Source organism: Anas acuta, chromosome 17 (genome assembly GCF_963932015.1).
Source record: "Anas acuta chromosome 17, bAnaAcu1.1, whole genome shotgun sequence".
Taxonomy (NCBI): Eukaryota; Metazoa; Chordata; class Aves; order Anseriformes; family Anatidae; genus Anas; species Anas acuta.
This window is the reverse complement of record NC_088995.1, coordinates 13,496,857-13,523,133: the sequence shown is the minus strand read 5'-3', so window position 1 is coordinate 13,523,133 and position 26,277 is coordinate 13,496,857. Positions and strand designations below refer to the sequence as shown.

Below are 26,277 nucleotides of genomic sequence, written 5' to 3'. Positions count from 1 at the left end.
GCAACTTACTAGCATGAAGACATCTATTTCCCTCCCCTCATCACTCCCCTCAATGACACTGAAGTACAGCCTTCAAGGTCTTAACATGGAGTCAATTATTGCCAATACAGATTGAGCTTCGAGAGCTCACATTAGGTCTCCACACCAATTAGCACCAGTTGTCTTTAATCCTTTCAAATAATTTGTCCAAAAGATGAAGTGTGTATAAAAAGGGAGCTAGTGATCAAGTTAAGCACAAACAAAAGAACAGGTTCTACTGAAACGCAGGAAAACCCTGCACATATCCAAGTGCCATCACACATTTATTGCTGCCTTTACCTGTCAGTGGAAATTCACCTTATGTAGGTACCTGTAACACTGGAAGAACTTACCCGTTGACCTTTTACATAAACACCATAGCCTGTGACATTGGCACCATGGGAGGTCCCTGTTGCAGTCAGAGTTGGTGGTTTCCAGGACACCTGTACAGTTGCTGGAGTGGACCCGGCCCGGACAGTAACATCTTGAGGTGGAGCTGGGGGACCTAAAGACAGGCAAGATTGGTCACCTTTGAGCATTAGATCAGAGTTTGTACATCAGCTGATAATACTTGCGAGTTGGAAACTACTGATCTCAAAGCACTTATTTTTTCAAGAAGACAAAATATTCTTACTGCAGTTACAGTGTAGAAACAGAAGCACACACTCAGCAGATCATGGAGCTATAAACTGACCCTCAGCCTACAGCTATTAACTAAGTTATATTTGCAAGACAGTCTGTACTTGCACCTTGCTCAGGAACAATTTTTATCCCTTCAGGCTGCATAACTACTACTTGCTCTGAATGCAGAAGATGTGAAAAGGAAAACGTGGGGAGAAAAGTGCCTAGGAGTGGCTGAATTAAATTTTTTTAATGAAAAACTGCTGCAAGTGACAGCAAGTGACTTTTTGGAATATATCTTTGCACTGAATGCATATGGCATACTCAGAAATCACTTTTAAATTCTGTCTCATGACCGTCAGTGACTCCAAGCCAAGATTTGCAGGTCAGAAAGCACTTCGGCACTAAGGTGAGCTGTGGACTGCGAGCCAGAACCGTAACCTTTTCTATCAGCAGCATGTTGATGTAATGGGAAACTGGACTGAAAGACTCCTCTGCACTGAAAAAAATATGCCTGCTAACCTTTTAAGGCATTTACAGTACGTTTCGGTAATAGCACACCAAGTACATTCTTAATTAAAAGGCATTATTAACCTACTATAAATAGCACTACTTTGGACAGAAACCAAAGTAAAAACATCACAGAGATTATTAGTTCATGAATATTTCAGGCATCCTGTTCTGTTAATTTAGCAGTCAAACACTGAGAAGTGTTTCATGCTAAAACATTTCAGATGCAGGTTTCAGCTGCAGTGATAGCTCTGGGTGATAGCTGGAAGATGATAAACCTTAGTTGCTGTGAGTTTGCTTTTGCCACTGAACTAAGCACCAACAATTTTTGTTCATTTACCAAGAGAGAAAGCTATAAATACTACAACTGTGTGCATTCATTGCTACCAAACAGATCATGACACAAGCGTTAATATCAAACAAGCCTCAGCTTCTAGATAAAACCATCAGTGCATTTCAGTAGGTTTTTTTTTTCACCGAGTTTCATCCTTTGCCATGGATCCAAATCCTTCCGCAAGGATTTGCATGGAAACACAATTCTGGTCATATTCAGGACACTACTTTTTTTTTTTTGCCTGTACCATTAGTTGCACCTACAGTGTATTTTTAACTAGCAAGGCCAAAGCACATAAACTGGTCTAATACTATTATTTCCTAAGACAAAGATTTTGATTTAGGGTTCAATTTCATCTTCCCTATTTTATTTACAGCCGGCATGCCCAACATACAGAAGAGTTCCTCAGTTTACAGGAGAGAATGTATATGATCTAGTCCAGGATCTCATCTCTGACAATGACATTCATCTGCTCCCACAGTAGAAGGCACCTTCCTCCCTTTTCTCCCTCTCTTGCCCTCACACCTCCCAAAAAAATCAATATCCAGGGAGTCTCTCTCTACTTTTGTAGGCTGTAACAGAGATTGGTTTAATAAACTGTAATGCTTCTCAACAGAGAATAATTCATTGTTGCTTTATCATGCTTTAGCAACTAGAGGGTGATGCAGCATGTTAAGCAGTTAGCCTGAAAAAACCTCACTCATTTAATAAATTTAAGCCACCATCTAAGGCAGTATATCCCAGATTATGCAGAACATATACCTAGTTTAAAATGCCCTTCTATTAGCAAATGCTACAATGGCACCACCACTTAACCCACTGAAATGATTTAAAATAAAATAGTAAATGCCTGAACTGAGGACATTTTTACTGAGCCTATAAATAAGCAGCATCAAAAGCAGTAGACATACAAGCTTAATTACTTCTCTAAATTCAACCATCTTGCATGTCTCCTTACATATAAGTCTTGCAAGGCAAGGAAGAGACCAGAACTAATTTATGCCCCTTCGCTGGAATCAAATCCCAGCAAAGTCAATTAACCCATTGCACAATACATGTTGTTGGAATTTTAGTCACCAGGAGTCACTTGTGCTTTACTGTCCCTGCTTCAGAGGCATTCAGTGCTCTGAAAGTCTAACTATATAAGGAGGCTTCTACTTGTCCTTGATTAGATGAATCTATAAGAAGAGATGTCCGAAATTTTCAGGTATTGCAATATATCCCCAAAATTATGACATTACCCTTTAAATGTACTACATTATTTCATCTCTAGTTTTCAATGCTACATCACTGTTCTTAAATAGTGGGAAAAGACTAATAACACTTTACAACATTTCTAATGTAAAAGCAAGTTGGGGGAAAAAAATCCCTTTCTTTCCAAAACATGACCAATTTGTTACCTTTAACAATTCATATTATACTTCTGATCACAACCACACAACCAAAAGATATTTGAATCCCCTTAAATCACTGCATAATCCGCTATGCTATCCATAATGCTTTTCATTACAGAAGAGAGTTGGGTCATCCCTGTAAAAAGTGCATTCAGACACACAAACAACATACAGATAATATTCTAGAAGTAATAACTGTTTATTTCCAGCACTGTCCACACCAACAAAAATAAATAATTACCAGAACTAGCATAACTAGACTAATTAAAAACAAATTGAGATTATTCTGATAAAAATTAGCATGTGATCCATAATGGAGATAAACATGTCTTTCCCTAGTTTCTCTCTCCAGAATGTACCCAGGAACCAGGAGGAGAATAAAGCAGGAGAGGAATTAATTATAGATACCATAAAGCAATCTAATAATCTGCAGTCTTCCCATGAATGTGACAGTGATTACAGTATAAAGCTAAAGGTTAGGTTAATTTATTTAGAATTTTTCAGAGAAATTTAACTGCAGAGTTTTGGGGTAGGAAGAAAAATATCAAACCTGCTGGCAATGTAGAAAATTCCACAAAGGCTTCCTTTTTTTCTCGTTGTTCTAGGGGAAGCTGCCAGGGCATCTGATGGGGCTTTGCCATGACCTTCACCTTGTAAGCCATATTGGGTTTCAAATTAAAAAAATGGTACTTGTAGCTAGCAGCCTTGACAATGTCAAATTCTTCTTCATTAAGAAAGATGACATGGCTGTAGTTACTATTTGTAGGGAGCCAGGACAGCTCAGCAGAAATCTGGGTTATGTTGTCCACTTTAAGATTAGAGGGGGCTACAATTACGTCCTTCCCAACTAACAAACTGCACTGCAGTTCGTCCGAGTTACCCTTGTTTGTAATGCTCTGAACTGATATTCGGTATGTACAAGTAGAAATGTTAAGCTTTTCTATAAGGGCTTTCGTTCTGCTTCCCAAGGCTATGTTCATCCGTACTTCTTTGTCAACCAGAACATTATAGCTGCTAATGGTTCCCCATCCGGGTGGCACTACCGGTGGCTCCCAGCCCACAATAACACTTTTGGCTAGTTGTTTAATAAGGGTGATTTTTCTAGGATAAGGCACAATGTCTTCTCCAATTTCATCGATGTTCACATCCAGAGTCCCTGCGCCATTGCTGATTATGCTAGAGTCTATGTGACTTGGTGGACTTATCTCTAGGATGTCTCCTTCTAAAGTAGAACCCGAATGGTTGATAAAATTCTGATCTTGTTCACTGCTTAACGTGCTTGATAAACGGGTCTCGTTGTCTTGAACAAAATCCACAAAATTTGAAGGGACTAGTCCTCTCTGTCCATCTAGGAGTTCCCCTGGTGAGAGAGAATAATGTCATTAAAGTCCTCGAAGTGCATTTCTCCTGCACATTAATGACTTGCAATAAGTAGATAAGGAAGAAGATACAGATGAAAGCTATACATAAACAGCATTCACAGTTAGAGAAAGTAAGGTTTCAGTGTAGCAAAAAAATAATAATAATAATAAAAAAAAAAACAACACAAGAGAACTCACAGTAAGTTTTCTTGTCACCTTAAATCTTATCTTTCAAGTAGGAAAAGCTGACAATATAAAATATCTTATAATTAGCTATGCCTGCAAGGAGTGGTTTTGCCAGTGCAGAAACTCTGTTAATTAACACAAAGATGATAGGGGTAATTTTAGCAACTGATTTTGTAGTAGATGAAGGAAAGCACATGGAGTGTATTTAACACTGATTTGAATCTGCATCTTTTAGCATGAATTTACAGATTAAAAAAAAATAAATACCTTCATAAAAACCATCTTCATCCATATCTCCATACACATAAAGGTACTTTCCTGCCGTAAGGGGGAGCTCTGCTTCTGGATTTTCATTTGGTCCATCGAAAGGGTTGTAACTGCAAAGGAGTAGAGATGAAAAATATGCGTGTTCATTTACAACCACCACATAACTGAATACTAATCAGAAGAAGGTATACACTTCTAAGGGTGCATTAGATAAGTCGTTGGTTTGCTGTTTCTGATTACCTTCTGAAACATATTTTGAATGGAGTCTAGGTGAGTTTGTTGTACTGCCTCTATGAACTGTATTGCCAACAAACTGCCATGAAACACAACATATTCACTTAAACACTATACACTTAAAATCACATCCTTTTCCAGAGAATTTACTCACATTTTTTTTCACTTAGATCTCTTTGAATACCCTGGCCTAAATCTTTATTAAAAAAAAAAAAAAAAGAATTAAGGAGATCTCATTTGGGACATCTCTTCCAATCCACATCTTCTGTTTGTTTTATATGACGGTCTTTTACACAAGTTATTAAATTTCAACAGAGACAAATTAAATAGAGACAAAAACAGTAAGCTACAGCTAAAGCAAGCTACTCATAGACAAAACTTGTTAGAAGTGTTTGAATCCATATTAATCTCGAAGCATGAATGCAGCTTATGAGTTAACTACAGGCAGATAATAATTTTTTGCTGTAAGGTGTTGTAGAAAACAGGCCTGGCCAGGAGACTGAAATGTCATTTGGCACCAGCAGTGTATTAGTGCTTAAAAGAGCATCCACATGTTATAATTGTTCTAGTAATCTTGAATAAATATTAGAATCTGTTTAAAATCATCCTGAAATATAAAACTATAAGACAGCAGAATTGCTGATGACAGTAGATGCAGTGATACGGTTATCCTCAGGATGCAAATGCTCCCAAGGATAACTGCATTTTCTCAGAATTGAAGTGTGTGGAAATGTGTTTTGCAGCCTTGGCAAACAGGAAAGGGGGCTGCTATCTACAGCAGTCTCAAGCTTGGTTTACAGTGAAAATAACTATTTTCTGTTTTTGTAGTCTTATGCTATTAGAAGCAAGTGAACATCAAATACTAAGGAATTCAGCTGACCAATTATTTATTACCTGCCAGCTTTGGGCTGTATCCCCTGAAAAGCCTAGTTTATCTAAATCTAACAGACAATCATCTCTGCATGCTGCAAGGCACACTGCTCCCTCCCTTATGCTGTAGAAGTAGACTCACAGCCCAAAGGAAGCAGGGACATAGCTCTGTTAACCTACCTCCCAAAAGCGAAACAAAGTCATGTTGAATATTACAACTATGTATTATATGTGCAATGAGCTGGTTTTGTTACCTGTAACGGGCAATACAAAGATGGACTTTCCCAGAATATCTCTGCTTTGAGGTATTGGAATTCTGATCATTATCCATCTGTAAAGAAAACAAAACAAAGATTTCTAAAAGATGCATGCACCACTTTTATATCAGACAATATAAATCTGACAGAGAATGTGCAACATTAAAAAAAAAAAAAAAAAAGAAATTCTAATATAGAACAGAATTAGGCACTTTTGCATAGTAGGTCTTAGGCTATGAAGGAATTGCAATTCAGATTCTAGCATGGCATAGAAATCGAGCTATTTCTTGATATATTCCAAAGATTCAGATGATGTTTCTGAGTCTAGATATTGATTTTCCTCAAAAGCTTGCAAAATCAATCCAAATGTGGATTGGTTCTTTGTCATTTGGTAAGTAGAGATGCATGAAGATGTCATGTCCACTCACTTTCATGATTGAAGTTACTTAACCATACTAGCCTCTGACCATCTCACCCTCCTGACAAAGCTTTTAGTGAAGTCTTTATTAAAATACAAGAAACTCAGTTACTCCAGAGTGACCTATCATAGGTGATATATCTAGTGTTTCATAATACAGCTATGTAATTATACAGACGACCTAAAATGATACTCTACTATTTTAATTAGAAAACTACCATAGCACCGTGATACTAGTAGCTAAATACTTGAGACAAATGATGAGTTTCTGAGCTGGTGCGAGTATCAGTTTCCACATAGCTGGAAACAATGAATATCACATAAAATGCAGTCCCCTTTCCAATCCAATCCAATCTGCAGCAGCAGCAACTGTTGAATTCCACACTTTCTATTATCTGAAATCACATTCCCTCGACCTGCTGGACAATCACCTCCCTTGACCTGTTGGCCACTCCTCTGTTGATGCAGCCCAGGATGCAGTTGGCCTTCTGGGATGCAAGCATGCACTGCCAAGCTCATGTCAAGTTTTCATCCACATTTCCTAATGATTTTATTAACACACTCTCCTTTGGGTCTGAATACTTCTAAAAAAGAATGGAACTTAATTTCTGTGTGCTTGCATAAGGTAAGTATGTATCACATAATTACACTCAAGACAGCACACAAAGAACAATTCTGCAAAAGAGGGCTTGACATTCTCAGTGAGAGATAACTCAAAAACAATAGAAAAAATGAATTAAATTTGACATGCATGTCTTCTGTTCCTTGCTGTTAGTTCTGCTTCCCTAAATCTCATTGCTAAGCTGCTGTTTCTGGTTTGACTACTTCGGGCTGCTTTTTCTGTGGCCTCTACAAAAAGAAGTGAATGTTCCACATTTCATGGTGGTAAGGACACATAATATATTTATTTGTGGATAATCCATAGTAACAACCATGGAATTTCTACTGTACTAAAATCTAATATGTTGTTGAATATCCTACACCATACTCAGTCTTGCGATCCATTTAAAATCATTTGGATTTTATCAATTTTCAGAGTTTCAGTAGCAATGAACATAAAATAGTAGAGAATATTCACACAGTTTCAATTTATTTACTTCTGTAAAGATAAAAATGGGAGTCAGGACTGTAAGCTGAGGGTACAAAGTAAAGATAATTTCTTCATTTCTGTTTGCCCACATATAACAGGCATATAATATTTAATATATAATATTATACCTTTCTATAAAGCTTTCAAAATGTGTCCTATACCTTCTTATATTTAAAATTTTCCCTAAATATCAACAACCAACTTGTCACATTGTCTTTGTAAAGTTCTTAGGAGTTTCCCACTGGCTTTCTACAAGAATTCTACTAAAAACTAGAAAACCTTTTTAAGAAGGACCTCTCAAAAGTACAATTAAATACAAGTTGGAAAGTTGAATAGTGTAAGAGTTTAGATTAAATGCTCCAAATTAGTTTACAAGAGTGTTTAGAAACTGCTTATAGCAGGTGGTATGAGCCTAGTTGTGGTGAGAAAATTAACACGTCATGAAAACCAGGCAAAGAACAAGTACTGCAAAATGAGCCACTTCTCAAGCCTAAAGCACACTTGCCTTGACAGGGCACTGGTCAGAATTGCTCTTTTACATGTAGATACCAAGGCTGTATCAAAGTCACATATTTTGGTAGATACAATAATAATAATATACCTTAGTAACAGACATACACCAAAACAGACACAGACAGAAGTACTGACCTGCACCTTTTAAGCACACAAGTAATGCAGAACTCTGAATGCAAGGATGAGATTTTCATAGAAGCCTAAGGGTCTTACACATGCATTTGTCATACCATGTAACTAGCATATCAACTAAGACTTTGAAAAGTTCAGTGAAATTCCCACTGGTCACATTCACAATTTGTCTCAGACAATGAGAATATTCTTGTCTTTTCAAAGGAGATGGATGATCCCACATCAGTCCCTGGAGAAGAGATCCTGGCCCCATAACACACATTTCCAGTAACAAACTTCAAAAGACTCACATCTGAATCAAATCTGCATCTTGGGGCACCAGATCTTGACTTGGACAAGAATGTAGGTTTGACAGACAATTGCTCTGGTTTGTCTCCAGATATTTGAAGAGGTCGTATAAATTCTGAAATCACACAACGACTTCCAGAAGGACTTTCATGACCTGGCAGTGAAGAAAACACATGAAAGAATAAATAATTGCTTTCAAGAGAAACATTTCCAACTAATAACAAGAAGAGAGTTATTTTCTCCTCCTTTTAGAAATCATTCTAGAAAAACACTAGGGTAGGTAGAGTGAAGAAAAGAAAAGTAGCTAAGCCTACTACTTCACAGCCTTTTGACAGATTACATAAGTCAACATTATGTAGTGGAACATCATGTAGATAGTGAGGCTATTTTAATTCAAAAAAATAAAAGTTAAAGCTTTCCATAATGCAAAGAATTCTGTTTTAGTTCTGAGCACCTTGATATCTTTGGAGAAGTAAAGTAATTTGCCATGTCGTTGAACATGTTCAGGACTAGAAAGCTACTGTTGGAACCCCTCTATTTCTTTTGGTGACTCTCTCATATTCTGGAAAATAAAATCAAGTTGTGCAATTGTCTTCAAAGAAAGTGACTGACATGGAAGTCATTTGGTTGGCAGGATATTCATTTTGAAATGAAGGGAAGTATTTTGGCATGCTGCGGGGCCAATAAGTTCCAAGAATACCTGTTGCATATTTCTTATGAGTACCTCATTAACACCAGTACTAAACACACAATTAGATCATATTGCCATCAATTATTTTTTTTTTAAAGAGAAACTATGAAAAAGAAAACATCTCCAAATACTTTATATATATATATATATATATATATATATATATATATATATATATATTATTGTGCTTTTTAAACACACTTAAAAATAAAGACAATATATACTGCACATTTAAAGGACCTAAGGAGAAAGGCTTACAAGAGGCTGAACACACTAATCTCCTATTGTCTAAAGTGAAAACTAGACCTAGTGGTGAGGAGACATACGTAAAAAGAACAACTTCATTAAGGTTGCAAGAGAACCTAAAAAGGTGAAATATAAAATATTTTCACAGCTTTCCTCCTTCACTATTAGGTTAGTCCCCAAACCACGTGAAAAGAAGCAGAAAATTGTAAACTGAGCATAATTATACCCGCAGCATCAGCAGAAGTTATATATAGCAAAGTCTGGGGCATTGCTGACACAATCAGATATCCAGGGTGTCTTCTCTCCTCTTCACTTTTTCTCATTAACATAACAAGTCTATGCTCTAATTTTTCAGACCATAGATATGTGCAGGTTTGGTATTTCCTCTCCAGTTCTGCCAGAAGTCTGGACAGCAAAGTTTTGCTACTGAATTGCAAACTTCCTAGACACGTCACCTGGAATTAACACTGGAACTTCTTTATTCATTTTGCAGAAGACCATAACCTCCAAAACATAACATCAGAGTTTTTTTTTCTGGTGTGCTCCTTAGTCCAAAATGATTAATTTTTTTTCTGCATTAGTGTAATTTACAGCAAGACAGCTTAAGCACACTGACAACAGGGAAATGTACCAGTCACCATACAAAAGATTTCTTCCAATCAGCCCTGCTTGCAGCAGTCCTCAGGCTGGTAAAGGCTGCATATTTTGTTCTTGGAACCTTTCTCACATGTATAACAGAAAAGTCATCCCTGTTAAGAAACCTTTAGCCAATTTAGCTCCTTCTGTTTGCTGTTAATGTGCTTGCCATATCAGCCTGTCAGAGCCAAGCCTGTAAATAATTGTTCCAACTGTGATTATTCATTCAAAGGAAACTGCTGTTTGGTCTCATACCTCCTGGCTTTATTACTAAATTTGTTGCACTACATACAAAGTGTGGAGAGAGATTCTTAGAAAATCTAGCCCTTGCTTTGCTAGGATGATTTTCTTCTTCAGCCAAGGCAATTCATTGAGATGTATGGGCTTGAACAACAGTATGAATATGGAGGAATGAGACCAATTAAAACTCTTAAAATTTGTTCTTTCACTGGAAACTAATTAAAAATGCATCTTTGCCTTTATATTTTCATTGTGGATAAAACTAACACTGAAAAAAACCACCAAGGTACTAGTTCATAAGAACATCCAGAAGCTTCTAGAAATGTCTCTTTTACCTCTAAATTTTAGGAGAATTAAAAAGCCATGTGCTTTTTTTTTTTTTTTTTTTGTGTGTGTGTGTGTGTGTGTGTGTGTGTGTGCGTGCGTGTGCGTGTGCGTGTGCGTGTGCGTGCGTGTGCGTGTGCGTGCGTGTGCGTGTGCGTGCGCGTGCGTGTGCGTGTGTGTGTTAAGTCTTGTAAAATCCATATGCCATCAAAATGGCCATTACTAGCAACAACCTGTCAAGGAAATCTGAACACCCCTCCAAGGAAAGAGGCAAAGAAGAACTCCAAACTTAATTTAAATGTCTCAGGCAGAACTGAAACTGACCATAGCTGAAGTACAATTAGCCTCTCCATTTTATTTATGGGACTGCTGATTCATTATGAACTACCTAAATTATCTAGATAGGCCATTTAAATGCACCCTTTATCTGATGAATAATAAATCTTGAAGGTTTTTGTATTGGGTTGTGACATTATTATATGCTCAGAGTGAACTTTTTATGTTCTAATCTATTCTGGCTAGGTTTATTTCATTTCCTGATACATTTAAAAATTGTTAATTAAGGCAAAGCAGCTGGTCATAAACTGATCTCATTTCCGTCATTTGCTTTGCTTTGAAAGCTGTCCTTGTGTTTCCTCATGTGCTCTTTTTTCCTTACACATAATAAAAATAATTACACTTCTGGTTTGAAGAACTTGCTTTAGCATTACCATCATTATTCTGAAATAGTTGATTTCAATAATTAGACATTCTACCCACTTGCTTAAACATTATTTTATTGTTATCATTGTATTCATACTGAGAATGAATATTGTCTAAGGATTTCTGATGTTTATACTACAGTGCTGCAGGCCCTGAATTCTAAGTAGTATAAAAATCAATAGGTTATGAAAAAAGGCTTTGAGAGCAAGGCCTTTAAGTGACTTCAGTACATACCTAGCTGTGTTCCGTGTTTCCAGTCCAGATCTTTTTTCAGGATTTTTGTTTATTTTATTTTGAAGGTTTTATTAAAAGCTGTTTCTATTAGCAGTTATAGAATAAATACTACATAGTGTGTTAAGTTTGAGTCAGGACCTCAGAATGTTTAGTTGATTTTTATTTGAGGACTGAGGACTATTTAGATCAACTCCAGAGATAAAGACTGGACCTTCACAAGCTGCCTAAACAACATTTCAGTACTTAATTACCTTTCTAAAAATATGTCTTGCTTTGAAAATCCTACCCTTAGGGACATGAAGAGCTAATCCTGTTGTTATTAAGGAAATTTCTGCTAAATTCTTACAGCCATCAGGTAACATCTTGTGAATTCTCTATTTAATGCACTTTAATATCCACTTAGGTAAGATTTGCAGCTCCAGAAGAGCCTTTTAAGCTTATATATACACCACAGTGGGTGAGACTGCAAACAGCTATAATTTTGTGTTTTAAAAAACTAAGCCATATAAAGTACAGAGTCACTGAAGCAAAATAAAAGAAGGATGTCACCCTGGTTTCTTCTGACTTGGTTTCACTCTGAGTGTGGCACCCTTCACCAAAAATAACTGCTCATCTATAGTGATATGGAAATGATTTGTGATTTCTAGGCCCTACACCTCACAATTTTTCTAGAAGCTTAACAAGATTAAATAAAACAAATAAATACAGACTATTTTGTTTGTCTACTTCCTCTTTATATTTATCCTAAAACAATTTCAGGGGAATTTGTAAGCTATGGAAATTATCTGATAACAGGAAACTATAAGTGTTTCTTTGTAGAATAAGTAGTAAAAATTATTCTGTCATGGGTGATACTGAGCTAAGTATCACCTGCTTGTGAGAACACTTCTCAGCCCTGATAACAACATAGTTATACACAATCTAAAAATGTACATGCAGGTTCCTTTCAGGTGTCCTCAGGTAACTTCTTGCCTTGAAACTTTTTATGAATAATGAATTGTTAACAAAGATGTGTGGTCTGGAGGAGCAGTTGCCTCTGGCAACAGGCAATTATGACCTGGTGAAAATTCAAAACAGAGCCTGTCAAAACACACACTGAGCTGAGCATACTAGGTACTTTATGCATAAAAACACCAATACAGATTTTTTTTTTTTTAACTTTACATTCTCCATTTCTTTTAAAACTTATATCAACAATGGTGTAACTTCTCAGTTTCTGAAATACCCAGTATTTAAGTGTTCAAATACCAATTTAAACATGGTTAAAATTTTAAACACATTTGCACAGTTTAATAAACAACTATGGGTATTATTCCTCCTCAGGTGTGTTAAAATACATCCCATGAAACTCCTTTTCAACCAAAACCACTTTGTGGCAGAATTTGTGTTTAGACAGACAGCGTTTGCTTCTGTCAAAAATTTATTTTATATTTTAATTTCTTTTTTTTTTAATGAAGTCTGTACTTTCTGCTGAAAAAATGCAACTAAACCAAAAACATTTTCATATTTATAAAAATATTCCATTAAGTTTTCCCATTTTCTGCTTAGCACTATCTACAAGTTTTTTTTAATGTAATGGGTAGTGCATTGTGTCTGTTTTTGATTTCCCCGTGAATTGTTACTTCAACAAGATAGCAGACCAACTCCTGCCCCTGAAACTTTAGCAAAGTTTTAAGAAAATTTTCCAACAAAGCCTTTATATACTGTTAGTCTTTCTACTTTCAACAGAAGTAGATCTTTACATAAGGAATACATCATTTTAGCATTGAACAGGTTTCTTACTGCTACACCTAACAATGAGTAGAGAGAATTCTGCTACTTGAATAAATCCAGAACAATCTCAGTGAAGGTCTAAGAAATACTCTGAAATTTAAACAAGTCACTAAACAGGATCAGGACCAAATTCTATCTTCCATTTATATAATCAAACTCTATTTACACCATTGAGTTGCTTCTTAAAACCTACAGGACAGATCAGACACCAGTTGATCTTAGAAATCTTTTCCAATCTTAGTGATTCTATGATTCTGTGAAACAAAATGCACGTTCTTACCTTTGCCTATAGAAGTGGCTATTCCATTCACTAACTGGGATAGAGATTTACTGGGAGAACCAGGAATATCTGAGGATGCTACTGTGTTACTGCTCAGGAGATCAATCTTCCCTGCTTGCTGCCGAAACTTCTCCAGCTCTCTGGACAGGAGGTTAAATTGTTCACTTTGTGTCCGGCATTTTTCCTCTAGCTCTCGGACCTTGGCCTGCACAAGCAAGACATAACACAGACATTTGTCTGATATCAGAGCAAGTTATGAAAGGATTTGATTTTCCAAAAGTACCAGGATAGGCAAACTATTTGGGATAAAAACACCCATTGTTTTTTGTTGCCCCCAGTTTTTGTCCCCCTAAGTTCTCACTCATATTTAGAACAAAACCTTTTAGTAACTCTTCAATATTGAGGTAAATATTCTTCTCATCCCCAATTCCCAAAGTGGAAATTTCTCATCATAATTTTTGGCAGTGCTAAGAACATCACTGCCAAGAACACCTGCAAACAGAACGTATGGCATTGTGACATACACACGTATCTGAATGTCACTTTTGTATATTTTTCCAATGTTTTCTAAAACCCAGGTACTTTTCCAAGGTTTGCCCATCCTCAACTATTAAGTTGAAGAATTCTGAATCGCTAGGTAAACTTTAATATATTAGAAACCAACAAGAACAGCAAAAAACATTGGATCATGCAGAACGTGGGACTAGCTACTGGCTGAATTCCCTTTCAAAAATAATGCTCCTCACTGTATGTGCCAAACCACACAGAAGTAATTCAGACAGCAGCCAAGGGAAGATTGTTTGCAAGCTTGGAAGAAGTATAAAAATGTCACTGTGGGCAAACATTTCATTTCTGTTATAATTCTGAGGCATCAGGAAATAACAAAACGGAACTTAAAAGATAAGCTTCTGTGATGACTTGCAAAATTTGCCTGCATACTGTTTAAGAAATCTTCACATGAAAAAAATGGATGGTGTAACTGAAAGGAAAGATTCCCTGGATGAAAAGAATTACAAATGGCATGGGAATTCAGGATTTTTTCTACAGCTTTAACTCAAAGTAAATTTAAGAGTGGCAAAGACAGTGAAACATGAAAATACCTTTCATTTTATCCAAATCTGCACATTTAGTGTACCAGCTAAATTAAGAATATATTAATGATTTTAATATAGCACATTTAAATTTCAATCTGCATCTATAAACAGCCTGCATATCTGCTTGCATACACTATAAGGTGTTCTTGATGAGTACAAACAGAAATCAAGATTTCCCAGAAGGCTGGGAAAGATCACATTAATTAACGCCTGTTGAGAAGACTGAAGAATTAGCAAAACTCCTGAGAAATTCGCTTGTGAGGTCTGATTTTCACACAGGGGAAAGCAGTTGGTCTGTACTCCAGAAATGTGCCAGAGAGACTACTGTTTGTGACCTAGGGAGCACCCATGGCTCACATGCTGTGACCTTAACACTGCAAGCAGAAGCAGCTCAGAAGCAGTAATAGGGTCCTTAAATGGAAAGCTCATGCGTTAGATCCTAATCTGATGCTTCATGATGAAAAAACATCACTTTCCTTCATTAAAACCCCTTTATAATATTTAAACAGCCTATTTAAACAGCTGTGCTAACAAAGGAAGGCTGGATATCAATTAGGTTCATTCAAGTGTGCTAAGGTTTCTTTTTCTTGGAAGAGAAAGATTTTCTCAGTTCCTATGAGGAGGAAAAATGCATGTAATACATATGAAGAAAACTACACATATTACATAACACCAATAGAAGGATCTTAGCACAACTAAAGATAAACAAAACACTCCTTATAGTCCCCAGAAGAACATATGAATCCAAATTTCCTCACTAATGATTGTGCGTTTGCTTGTTCCTTTTTTGGAATAAATACATTTTTAAAGCTACAATAAATTTTGAGGATGTATTTTCTTTGTACTTATAAAAACACAAATTAATTTAGTTCTGCTAAAAAAGTCTCAGTGTATATGACTGACTATGAAATGGAATGTAGTAAGATAGAGAAGAATTGTGCGACTTTTACACAAATATTAAATGCTTTGTTTGATTTTATCTTTTATCTTTTCACTGTGGTTTTCAGCAACTGAAATGTGAGTCCTTGCTACTTGTCACTTTGTTGCACAAATAAGACATCTATATACAATTTTAAAAGAATATTAAATAGACAAAGAAATAAAATGCTTTAGATTTTTAGATCCCTCTCTTTCCAACAGAAAGTTTTAGGACAAGCTATTCAGCTCTCTAAAAATACACATAGACCTTTCTGCATGAAGTTATGGAAACTCTAGCATAAGATAAAAAATAAAGACATCATGACCCCAACAAGATGCTAAGGCTGCCTTAGAAACATATTTTTGAAAAAAAAATATATATATATATATTTAATAACTGATTTGCATTGCAGTATGTACCAAAAGTATGTCACTTTTCTTTTGATCATCTAGAATCTTTATCTAGAGTTGTCCTCTCAGGATAGTACGAAGCCTGAAAGAAAAATGCCTTTACTGCTTTGTTTAATCAAGCTTGTGAGTTAGAAGTGAGCACAAATCTGGTGCTTATAAAAGAAAAATTACCGTAAGATCCACAATAGTACAGAAGTAACAGGAGGCATCCCTGTATCCATCTTTGTTTCCTGATTCCAGAGAGGTGTTTGGTTCATTTTTAATTAGCCAGACTCACTTCTCTACAGAAATCAACGTGCTCATACATATATGAAATGATGCACAATGAAATGAAGCATGTGCTTGTATTCTCAGAAGCACTGAATTTGTAACTCTTTATCATGGCACTGCCCAGATAGTCTCAATAAAAATAGCGCAAAAGTGTCACGTCTACCAGATCTCCCTACAACTGAACCTACCTACAGCAGTCCTTGTGTGACAAGACATCCTCACTGCAGACCATACCGAATGTACTTCACTTAGGACTGAGTTATGAGAACTTAAATTTCTCATAAAATACACAGTGCTAAACAGCTTCTTAAACATAAAATCAAGCAGACTTCATCTATGACAAGACAGATATTGTTCACACAAGACAGATAAGATGATGAGCAGCTTTCCAGGTGGATAGCTTGAATTCAGACTAGTATTTTATTTCATAGTTTAACTGTTTATGTAGCAGGAATGGCTTTCAGTAGGTGTCTAAATAAATCAAGCCAAGGTGAAAATATGGCATAAAGTTGTCTTTGTATAAACAATGAAATGATCTGAATTCAGGTAAAATCCACACAGTCTGAAAGCTACAATCTTGAATAAACTATCAAACCATTCTTAGTGGGCATGCTCACAAGAAGTTCACTTTCAGAAACAGTATTTGTTTCTTCATTAAATCATGCCATATTTGGAGGTTAATCTCTTGTATAAAAAAAAAAATCTGTTTTCAGCAATTCGGTATCAGGCCAATCAATACCAAGCATGCTTGCATAACAATGGTTTTAGCACACATGCCATGGAAGGTTAGGTAGGACTATCATACTTATTTTAAAGGGAAGTGCAGGATTTGGGACAGGGAATGGAGAATAATGCCCTAAAATACCTGCATGCTGTCCAGCGTGTTCTGGATGAAGTGCAAAGCAATAAATTTCAAACAAGACACAGTAAACAAAGAGATGTGAAATAAACAAAGAAATAAAAACAGTTTTTGAACACTTTTTTTTTTTTTTTAACATTTCAAAGCAAAAACCGTTGGAACAGTTAACAGGTGTAAAAACATGCATTAACACAAAACACACTATAGAACATTTGAGAAATCCATACCACTGCTGATCTTGAATTGCAAAAAGCAGATTAAATAAACCAAATGCTAAGAATTAATGGGCCTAAGGCAACAAAAAACAAAAGCTTAAGAAACCTTGATGGAGTTATGCAAATCAAAGTTTGCAAACAAATCAGCTAAATAGGAATTTTGTTTAGCTTAAGGTGGTAAATAATCACTTGCCTGCTTTGTTTCTACTTGTGTTTTCCTGCATTATATACTTTCCACCATGCACTAAATTATTATCTTATATTCTTAAAGGCAAAACAAATTTAATATATGTGTTAATAATGAAAGCATATGAGTAAAACCTTTCCATGGGAATATTAATTTTAAATAAACTTTTTGTTTGTTTGTTTGTTTAAAAAAAAGAGATTATCAATGCATCAGAAAGTGTATCTTCATAAATTCATCTCCAGTAATTACACAGACAGAACAACTACCATTAGAAGGAAAAAAAAGTCCAGAAATTATATACTAGAAACAGATTTCTAAATGAAATACAGATAAACATATTTGCTATAGTCAATCTATGTTCTTGTACATTCTTTGGATATGTAAGTTATGTTAAGAATAAGCATTTAATACCTTTTCCTCTGGCAGAAAATCTAGTTTGGTAGTTATCACTGAAAATTTGTTATGAATGAAAAAAGTGAAGAACAAAAATGAACAAAAGTAGGTCTGGATACAGTTAGGATGCTACTTTCTTGTGTGCCTATTTTTCCTGACACAATCTTATCCATGTGCATCAAAACATATGATTGTAACTTAAAGAATCTGTTGAGCCTAGTTTTGGAAAACTGGAAAGGAATTGTTTGCTGTAGGATTTTTTTTTTTTTTACAACGTAATACAACATAACCTTATACAACATCATGGGTAATCCTGCATTGCTATATACCAGACTGGGAAAGAAATAAACGGTTTTGTCAGCACCAGGAAGCCACTTAAGTATTTTAATTTATTGGAATTGTCATCTGATTTTTTGTGTTTGCATACATAATTTAACCATACCTGTGTGTATCCCCTATAGAATTTCCATTACTGTAACAGTCACAATTAAAAAACTGTAAAAATTTAATTCTGGTTGAAGACAAAGAGGTTTTGTAAACCTTGCCCGTTTCCAACTAAAGCTGGCAGCAAAGCTCATGGTTTTTGAATGGGAGTAAGAATTGCTCCTATTCATCATGTTATTTCTATGCAAGAAACAATCAGTACTGTATCCTTAGGCACAGAAGACTAAAATACTAGATTTTTCATTAGGATGAATTTCTAGGAAATGCACCATACCAAAAGTCACAATTGCTATGAGCAATTGTTAATGAAAATACTAAGATTTTTTGATGTGTCTTTCTGGATGATGTTGCCTTAGTATATGCAGTTATTTAATGTTTTAAAAATTAGTAAAACCAATTACCAAAATCATCTCTAAAAATTAATTTATTTCACAGTGTTTACTTACTAAATTCACTGTTCACTGGCAAATTCTAAAAACACACTGCACCTTAGTTGGGAAATGCAAAGAAAGGCCATGCTGGTGATATACAGCAATAGGATTAGAGTCAATCAATATGAGTAGCATCCTGAGAAAATTCAGACAGGATGCAAGAATAATATTCTTCATATTGAAGGTACTGAAAGACCAAAAGAGGTTGCCTGTGGAGGCTGTCAGATCTCCATTCCCACAGATATTTAAAAATGGTCTGGGCAAATCACTGAACAGACTATAACAAATTTGAAGATGGCCTTTTTATACATTTGATATACATACTCAGATATACATCTGATAATAGTTTACAAAAAACGGTACCAAAATTTCCATCTTATACAAACAGAAACTGAGGGACACGTGTGACTTCCAACAGCCCAGTTTAATGCTCTCATGACTGAATTGTCCTTATAGCACTGAATCTTTCAGAAGTGATATTCCTGTTAACTCATCGCATTCAGAATGGAACCTCCACAACCAGAGGACTGGATATCTTCTTACCTCTAGCAACTGAACCGCTCCTTCATGTTCCTTCTTAGCTTCAACCTGAGCCTTGTTTTCATACATTGAAAATAAATAAATAAAATAAATAATAATAAAAAAGAACAGAAAAATGTATTAGGCTATATATAGAATATTGTAACTGCATAATGTAGCATACTGTATACTCAAATTCAAAGACTTCAAAAAAGTCTTGGAGTGCTGGCTTGGGCAATACACTACAGCACTTTGGTTTCAAGCCATTGAAATACCTGTATATTTTTAGGAGACAGAATCTCAGTGAAGCTTAGTGGCATTAACATTTAGTTAGAGCAAGACAAGCATGCACAACAAACTGCAAGAACATATCATAAGAATCTCTGAAACCCTCTAAAATAAAACCAAGAAATGAGCTATTTCTGTCAATTCTACATTGCAGGAGTTTCAGAGAGTAGAAACCTACTGTACTGGTTAGGAAAAAGCAAAACAAAAATTAAGCTCATTCTTTACATGCAGCAACACAAATAGCTCACAAAACACTTCAATATATCCACAAGAAAGGTTGTCTGTAAATGGGAGTACATTTCGAGTTCAATCAACTGAGCCAAAGAAGAAAAGAGGGAGTAAATGAGAGTAGGAAGTTGTTATTATATGTAGATCAGAAAGTAAGTTATCAAATTTGGCCAGAAGTATAAGCCTTAAAACTACAAAAAACTAGCATTCAGTAACTTTGTGCTACCCTCACTTTACTTCCATTTAAGTTTTCACTATCTTCTTTATTGACGCTTGCCCAAGATGAGCAACACGTTTTTTTTATTAACCATTGCATTATGCTGATGTCAATGCAATGCACAAACTGTGCCCCTTGGATTCTTTTTACTGTATCTCAAAGACCATATCCTGCTCATTCCTCATGAGAGAAATGTCTTCAAACTGTTTAGCAGAGGGCAGTGCCACAAAATTTAATGGGCCAGATACTGCAATGAAAGACATTTTTCCACATGGGCTACCATATTCAGTTATTTTGAATGGAAGCTGGGTCAGACCATAAAGTCACAACCCACAACACATACTTGAACTATTCTTCACTGTCATGCATGGTAATAAAGCCTGCTTTACCCCTGCAAGCACAGTCATATTTCTTCCTGTACTACAGTAATAAATCTTATTACTAGTATGTGATAAAATATTGGCTCCAGAAGCATTAGCAAAAATATGATGGCAGGTAATAGAAAGCCTTGTGCTATCCATCATTACAAGTTTTATAAAATCAGAATATGAGTTCTTGATAAATGATTAGGAAAGCTGTGTCAATAGCTATCTCTCTTTTTCATCATTCTGTCTTATATTAAGGCTTTGTTGGAGAAAAAGACCATCTGATTCCCTATCAGCACAAAAATTGGATGAACAATATTATGTTCTTCCTTTTAGGTTGATAGTCTGAACAGTCTGCATGTACATTAAAAACAGAATGAATTTTTATTTATAATATCAAAATATGACAGGAAATGCATTGAACTGTACTAGTAATGTGCATTGTTTTAACACCTACATTTCTGTAATTCATCAGCAACTTTACAACAGTAACAAGATATGTGGTGAAATGTCAAAATATCATCCTGTTAATGCCTGCAGTTACAGCTTTCATTTCACAATACTTTTTCATGTAATTAGATAATAAAAAATAATAATAATAAAAAAAGAATGTAACACATTTACTAGGCACATTGGGAGGTCAGCTCTGGATGAAATGTGAGGCAGCAATCCCTGTTAATTATGGAAGCAAGGTATTACAGTTATTTAGGTATGTGATTTATTTAAATGACTCTTCTGAAAGTATACACCACATTGTAATGTTGAAAGGAAATGTACTGGATACCAGCAATCTAGAGGCAAAAGCAGGACAAACTAGTCTTGGTGCTCATCTCCACAACCACACATAGAGAACTGCAAGTAATAAACTAGCTTGGCCATCTGTCTACAAGGTAGAATAGACTGCAACACAGACACCTAAGTGATCTTATATTCCATGCTACTTGAGATCCACTGAAAAAGAATTTTATCATAATCACAGGCTACAGATGCCATCTAGTTACATTCAACAAAATACCAAATATAATACAATCTTGTTTGTGCTTTTAAATGTCTATTTATTGTGCTAAAGCTTAGCAAAAAAAAATAATAAATGATTGGAGGAACAGTATGAGGGAGATTTAACTTTTGATGCCAGTCTATAGCAACAACAAGAAAAACGAAACATAATTCAGATTCAGATTTAGTAGAAGAATGTAACAAAAAAATTAGCAAGAAGAAAAGTTGCACCTTTCCTTCGTTTCTTTGTTTTGACAAGAAATTTAAGTTTAAAATTCATGTGGAAGTTCAAATGATGGCAGCTGAATATTTATAGAAATACTATATCCTATAAATTCTATATAGAAATACTATATAAATAGTATTTTTAAATATGCCTAAAAAGATTATTTGTTAAAGACTAAAAGAAATTTAACTGGAAGATTTAATTAGGTAAAATGGAACATTCTGTTTCAAAAAAAACTACATCTTTATACATTTTTTTTTTTATTGTGCTGAGAAAGTCTGTCCATATCAATTCTTAAACTATCATTGGCATTATTATTTCTGTATTTTTTCCAACTCAAACAGTTGGAAACATCAACATTTGTATTTAGACAAATGCAACTTTAAGTGACTTTGGCAAAATTGAAACTCAGTGGCATGTTTTTATAAATTATAATGAAAACTGAGAAGTAGCACTGTGATAAAAAATGTCTTGGAAATGATTTTCAAATTAGAGAATGAGCTTGGCAATGAGGTACTTAACAGTTTAGTTAAGAAACAGATCAACTGCAACATGTAAGGACCTTGACTAGGAATTACTTCAAACTAATTTAGTGTAGTAAAGTAATGAGAATCACCAGCGACTGGAAGCCAAGGAAATCCTAATAAAACATTAATGTGTCAGTGAGAATGACTAACTGTTCCAGGTAATCAAACTGTCATGGGAATGTTCAATTCTCTGTATTTTGATTAACATGAAATTAAGACTGGATTCATTTCTGACATTTAAGGAAACCAAATATATCCTTGTATTCTTGAGCCAAACAAAAAGGGAGGAAGGAAGAAATTAAGATAGGTTGGAACTGGGGGAGGGGGAAGGGAGCTAGGAACCAGTTTGGAAGCTTTGGATTAAGTTCCTTTAAATCAAGAGATTTTTGTGACCTGTGCTCTCTAATTTGCTGTTAAACTTTACTTTCCCTTTTGTCACTTACCTTCTGCAGGAGTTCAATTTCCTGCTGTTTGGCGTTGAGAACAGCCAAGGCTTGCTCATGCTCCAATTCCAGCTGTTGCCGCCGTTCAGCAGCCTCTCGCATATGCTGTTTTAAAGAAAAGAAAACAAAACTATCAGGAGACTTCAACATACTCTCCCTGTAGCCAAACATGCTGCCATTCACAGACATGCAGATGCTCATCTCAACATAAAAAACTCTGGTATCACTGACAAACAAGGGGGAATCTGAACAGGGTTTTAATTTGACCAGTCCTTAAGAGGCATATTGCCAATGCTAAGCTCAGGTATTTTGACAGCAGTCTCTTTCAGAAGATATGACTGTCATTACCTGCAGTATGGCCTCTGTGATGCACAAGTGAGCAGAACCCATTTTAGCCATTAGATACATACTTATATATGGCATTGTGCTGAAAAATTAAGCTTGGAAAAAAATTTGCTTGACAGTTCCCTAAAGGACTCTTTATCTAGGATATGGTTTGTGATTTGCTTTCCAAATGATGACCCAAAAGAAATAGTTTACCTTTGCTAATCTCTGATCATTAATTACAGTGAATTACAGAAAGCGAAACTAAAACTGTTAGATTTGGACAAAAGTCACTAGACAGTACTTTAAAAAGTTTGAAGAACAGTTACTACTCATGGTTCAAAGCAGTATGAGACATGGTTCTTGGGAAAAGCACAAGCTGAACAATGTCAAGACACTCTGTAGATAGAAATCTTTTTCATTACAAGTTATATTATTCTCTCAATAGCATTATAACTTTCCAACAGCCTGTTTAATAAATGGGAGTTAAGAAAGATCTCTATAGATTCTGATCTCTTCTCTGGCAAAATGGGTATTACAGATTTTTATTTTCAAGAACTGTATATTCTTTCTCTAACGCTCCCAGAGCAGAGATACAATGCCTTATCTGCAGCACCATGAGTTATTACACAGAAACCTACTAGGAATCAGCACTTGGAAACTGAAGTATATGGCTGCAATAGACAAGAACAGGCCAAAACATTTCTTATTGTGTACAAGAGAAATTTTTATCCAGCATATTAACCTTTCATATCGTAACCTTTAATGAGCTGTAATTCTCTGCTACATGTTACTAAAAACAAAGAAGGATAGAACAGTGAGGCTGACTTCTCTCAATCTAGATGTTTGCAAAGAAAGCAGAATTGTCTCCAGTACTCCACCTGGGCTCTGCCTGGGGTTTATTTATATGATATGTTGGTTGAATAACAACAAAAGAAGGCTTTGCAATTAATCACTTTTGACTCTCAGCTATGGCTTGTTTTCTAGGACTTTTTGCAAGGATTCAGTACTTTGGCTGTAGACACTTCTGAACTGTACATATTATACAAAGGAAAAATGGACTTATTTCTAGGTAATATCTATTTTGAGTATTTAATAATGACCAAAAGTAATGGTTCCAATTCTCATCTCATCTGAATGAGCATAACCTGTTTTGCTAATGAGCACTACTCATCATTTAAATTGGCATGAGGATACATTTACTGAGCTCAGCAGCTTCCATCAAGTCTCATGTAAAACTTGATACTGATGGAGCATCATTTCTTATATTCAAGAAACAGTGATGCAGTCAAGTAATTTTCAGACAGCAACTCTATAAACATTTTAACTATCAAAAAAAAAAAAATAGAGGTCTCACTTCACATTCTCAAGATTCAGTAACAGATTTTGTACAGCATATTTTGGTACTTTAAAATTCTTACTACTTTTACAGAAACTACTACAGAACATTTATAATCCTTTGCAGAGATCAATTAATAATAGCGACCATACAGTGAATCTATAAATGTAATGAAGAAACAGATTGTGAAACATGATCTGTGACTCTCCCCTGCTTTTAATTGTTCTATTTCCCAAAATATGTATGTAGTGATCTGCAGTTCACAGATTTTAAGGCCATTTCGTCATCTATGCTAATCTAGAAGTCTCTCTCAGTGTTTCAGTACTGTTGTGATCTAGTTAGTATTTAAAGGAGCACAGATCTCTTCACCCCAGCATCTGTCCCTTCCTTTGCACAGCAATTAAATCTCCCTGAAACCAGAATCCGCTCCTCCTCTCCCACTCTGCTCACAAATTGGTTTTGTCTGCAAATCTGTTTTGCACTTCCTATCCACACATCAGCTGCTGTCATTTCCTCTTCCAAGCCTGAGGGGAATAGGTTACAGGAATGGAAGAGGACTGCAGTGATCAGTAGAAGAGTATCAGGGAGGAAGATCTCAGCTGCCAAATTCTTTCTGCTTCTTCCTTCAGAACTGACTTCCATGATGATAACATTGCCACCAGCAGGTAGGTAGTGGCCATCCATTTGTTCATGCTACCGACATTCTTAATGTGAGGCAGGTTAGAACTTCCTAAGCACATAAATTTGCACTTCCCTTTTTGCATCCTTTCTTCCTTTCTACAGGTCCTAATAATGCTATTCTAACATCATTTTAACATCAGAAAGCAAATCCACAAGTATAGAAAAACACAGTAAGGGCTTCATATTAAAATAAAGAAAAAGGTGAATAACCCTCTATCCTTCAAAGTAAGTGTGAGGAAGGAACCTTTTAAGTGCATCTTTCAGATCAAAGGCAGGAATCCTACTATGGAGCAGAAAATGAACTGATGATACCGTCGATATCTTTATTTTCATTTAAACCGCTCAGCTAGACAGCTGTCTGGAATAAAATGTTTCTGAAATGGCTTCTAAGGACCCCATTTTTTTTTTTAATCAAAAACCAATTATTGTTTTTCCAGCTTCCTCATGTGCAGCAGAAGGATGTGGCAATGAATAGCCCATCCTAGCTCCAGCCCTCTCATTCCTCACACTGTACTGCCTACAGCTGCAAACAAAACACAGAAACCCATTACATCCTATAGCAGAGATTTTTACACTTCTAAAATGTGCAACCAACCAATGTTAAAACAAGCTCAAAAGGCTTTGAAGTACTAGAGTCTTGTAATGAGACAGAACTTGTACATGATGTTGAATGGGGAGCAAATTTAATTTTCACCCAAGTACACTGCTCAAAGGACTTGTCATCTGCACTTGCAGATGTGTGCACACCATTGCACTGACATGAATGGAAGAAGCTGGCTGAACATGTCAGAAAATCAGTACTGTTCTGTGTGAGAGGCATTGTGAAGATTCTCAGAAGTTAGCTAATTCAGCAGTTCTTCGTCTTCTCTTTTCAGCTTTGTTGATACCTCCCTGAGATAACAGAAGGTGTAACTGTATTTCTCTTTTGACAGGGAAACTAGGCTAAGTATTTTGCAAAATTTACTAGTGGTTGGAAAGCTGCAAACCATTTGTCAAACCACTAATTTCCTGAGCATATGAGGGGCACACATGAAATAATCTGCATCTGTTTGGGTGTGCTTTAGTGCTGAAGATGAGATTTAGGATTTCAAGTCTGCGCAAGGTATTCTGCCAGATCAGAAGGGTTGTACTCAAGAGAGAGAACTCCAATATACCACTCAGTATAGAAGTTTTGTATTCCCCAGAAGAAAAGGAAGGAAACAACAGAAAAAGTGAATTACCTTCCAGTGCTAGAGAAAAACTTCCTGCTTGTTCCTGGGAAAAGTCATGTTAGTCTAAAGAGA

The 26,277-nt window shown here is 35.7% G+C and overlaps 1 protein-coding gene across 19 annotated transcripts in view; it reads right to left on the bottom strand.

Annotated features, from left to right (window-relative positions):
• Nucleotides 1-26,277, bottom strand: part of RIMBP2 (RIMS binding protein 2) — a 159,631-nt gene that overhangs the window by 28,625 nt on the left and 104,729 nt on the right. For 11 of the 19 annotated variants that reach the window (XM_068654282.1, XM_068654284.1, XM_068654289.1 and 8 more), the window contains 9 exons: nucleotides 22,651-22,755; nucleotides 19,385-19,435; nucleotides 17,178-17,198; nucleotides 13,620-13,824; nucleotides 8,496-8,647; nucleotides 6,050-6,126; nucleotides 4,692-4,801; nucleotides 3,428-4,237; nucleotides 372-523 (listed from right to left, as the gene is read on the bottom strand). In XM_068654282.1, the coding sequence (XP_068510383.1) occupies nucleotides 372-523; nucleotides 3,428-4,237; nucleotides 4,692-4,801; nucleotides 6,050-6,126; nucleotides 8,496-8,647; nucleotides 13,620-13,824; nucleotides 17,178-17,198; nucleotides 19,385-19,435; nucleotides 22,651-22,755 (1,683 nt within the window). The remainder of the gene's footprint in view (nucleotides 1-371; nucleotides 524-3,427; nucleotides 4,238-4,691; nucleotides 4,802-6,049; nucleotides 6,127-8,495; nucleotides 8,648-13,619; nucleotides 13,825-17,177; nucleotides 17,199-19,384; nucleotides 19,436-22,650; nucleotides 22,756-26,277) is intronic. The other 8 variants (XM_068654283.1, XM_068654287.1, XM_068654292.1 and 5 more) reach the window with 2 other exon arrangements.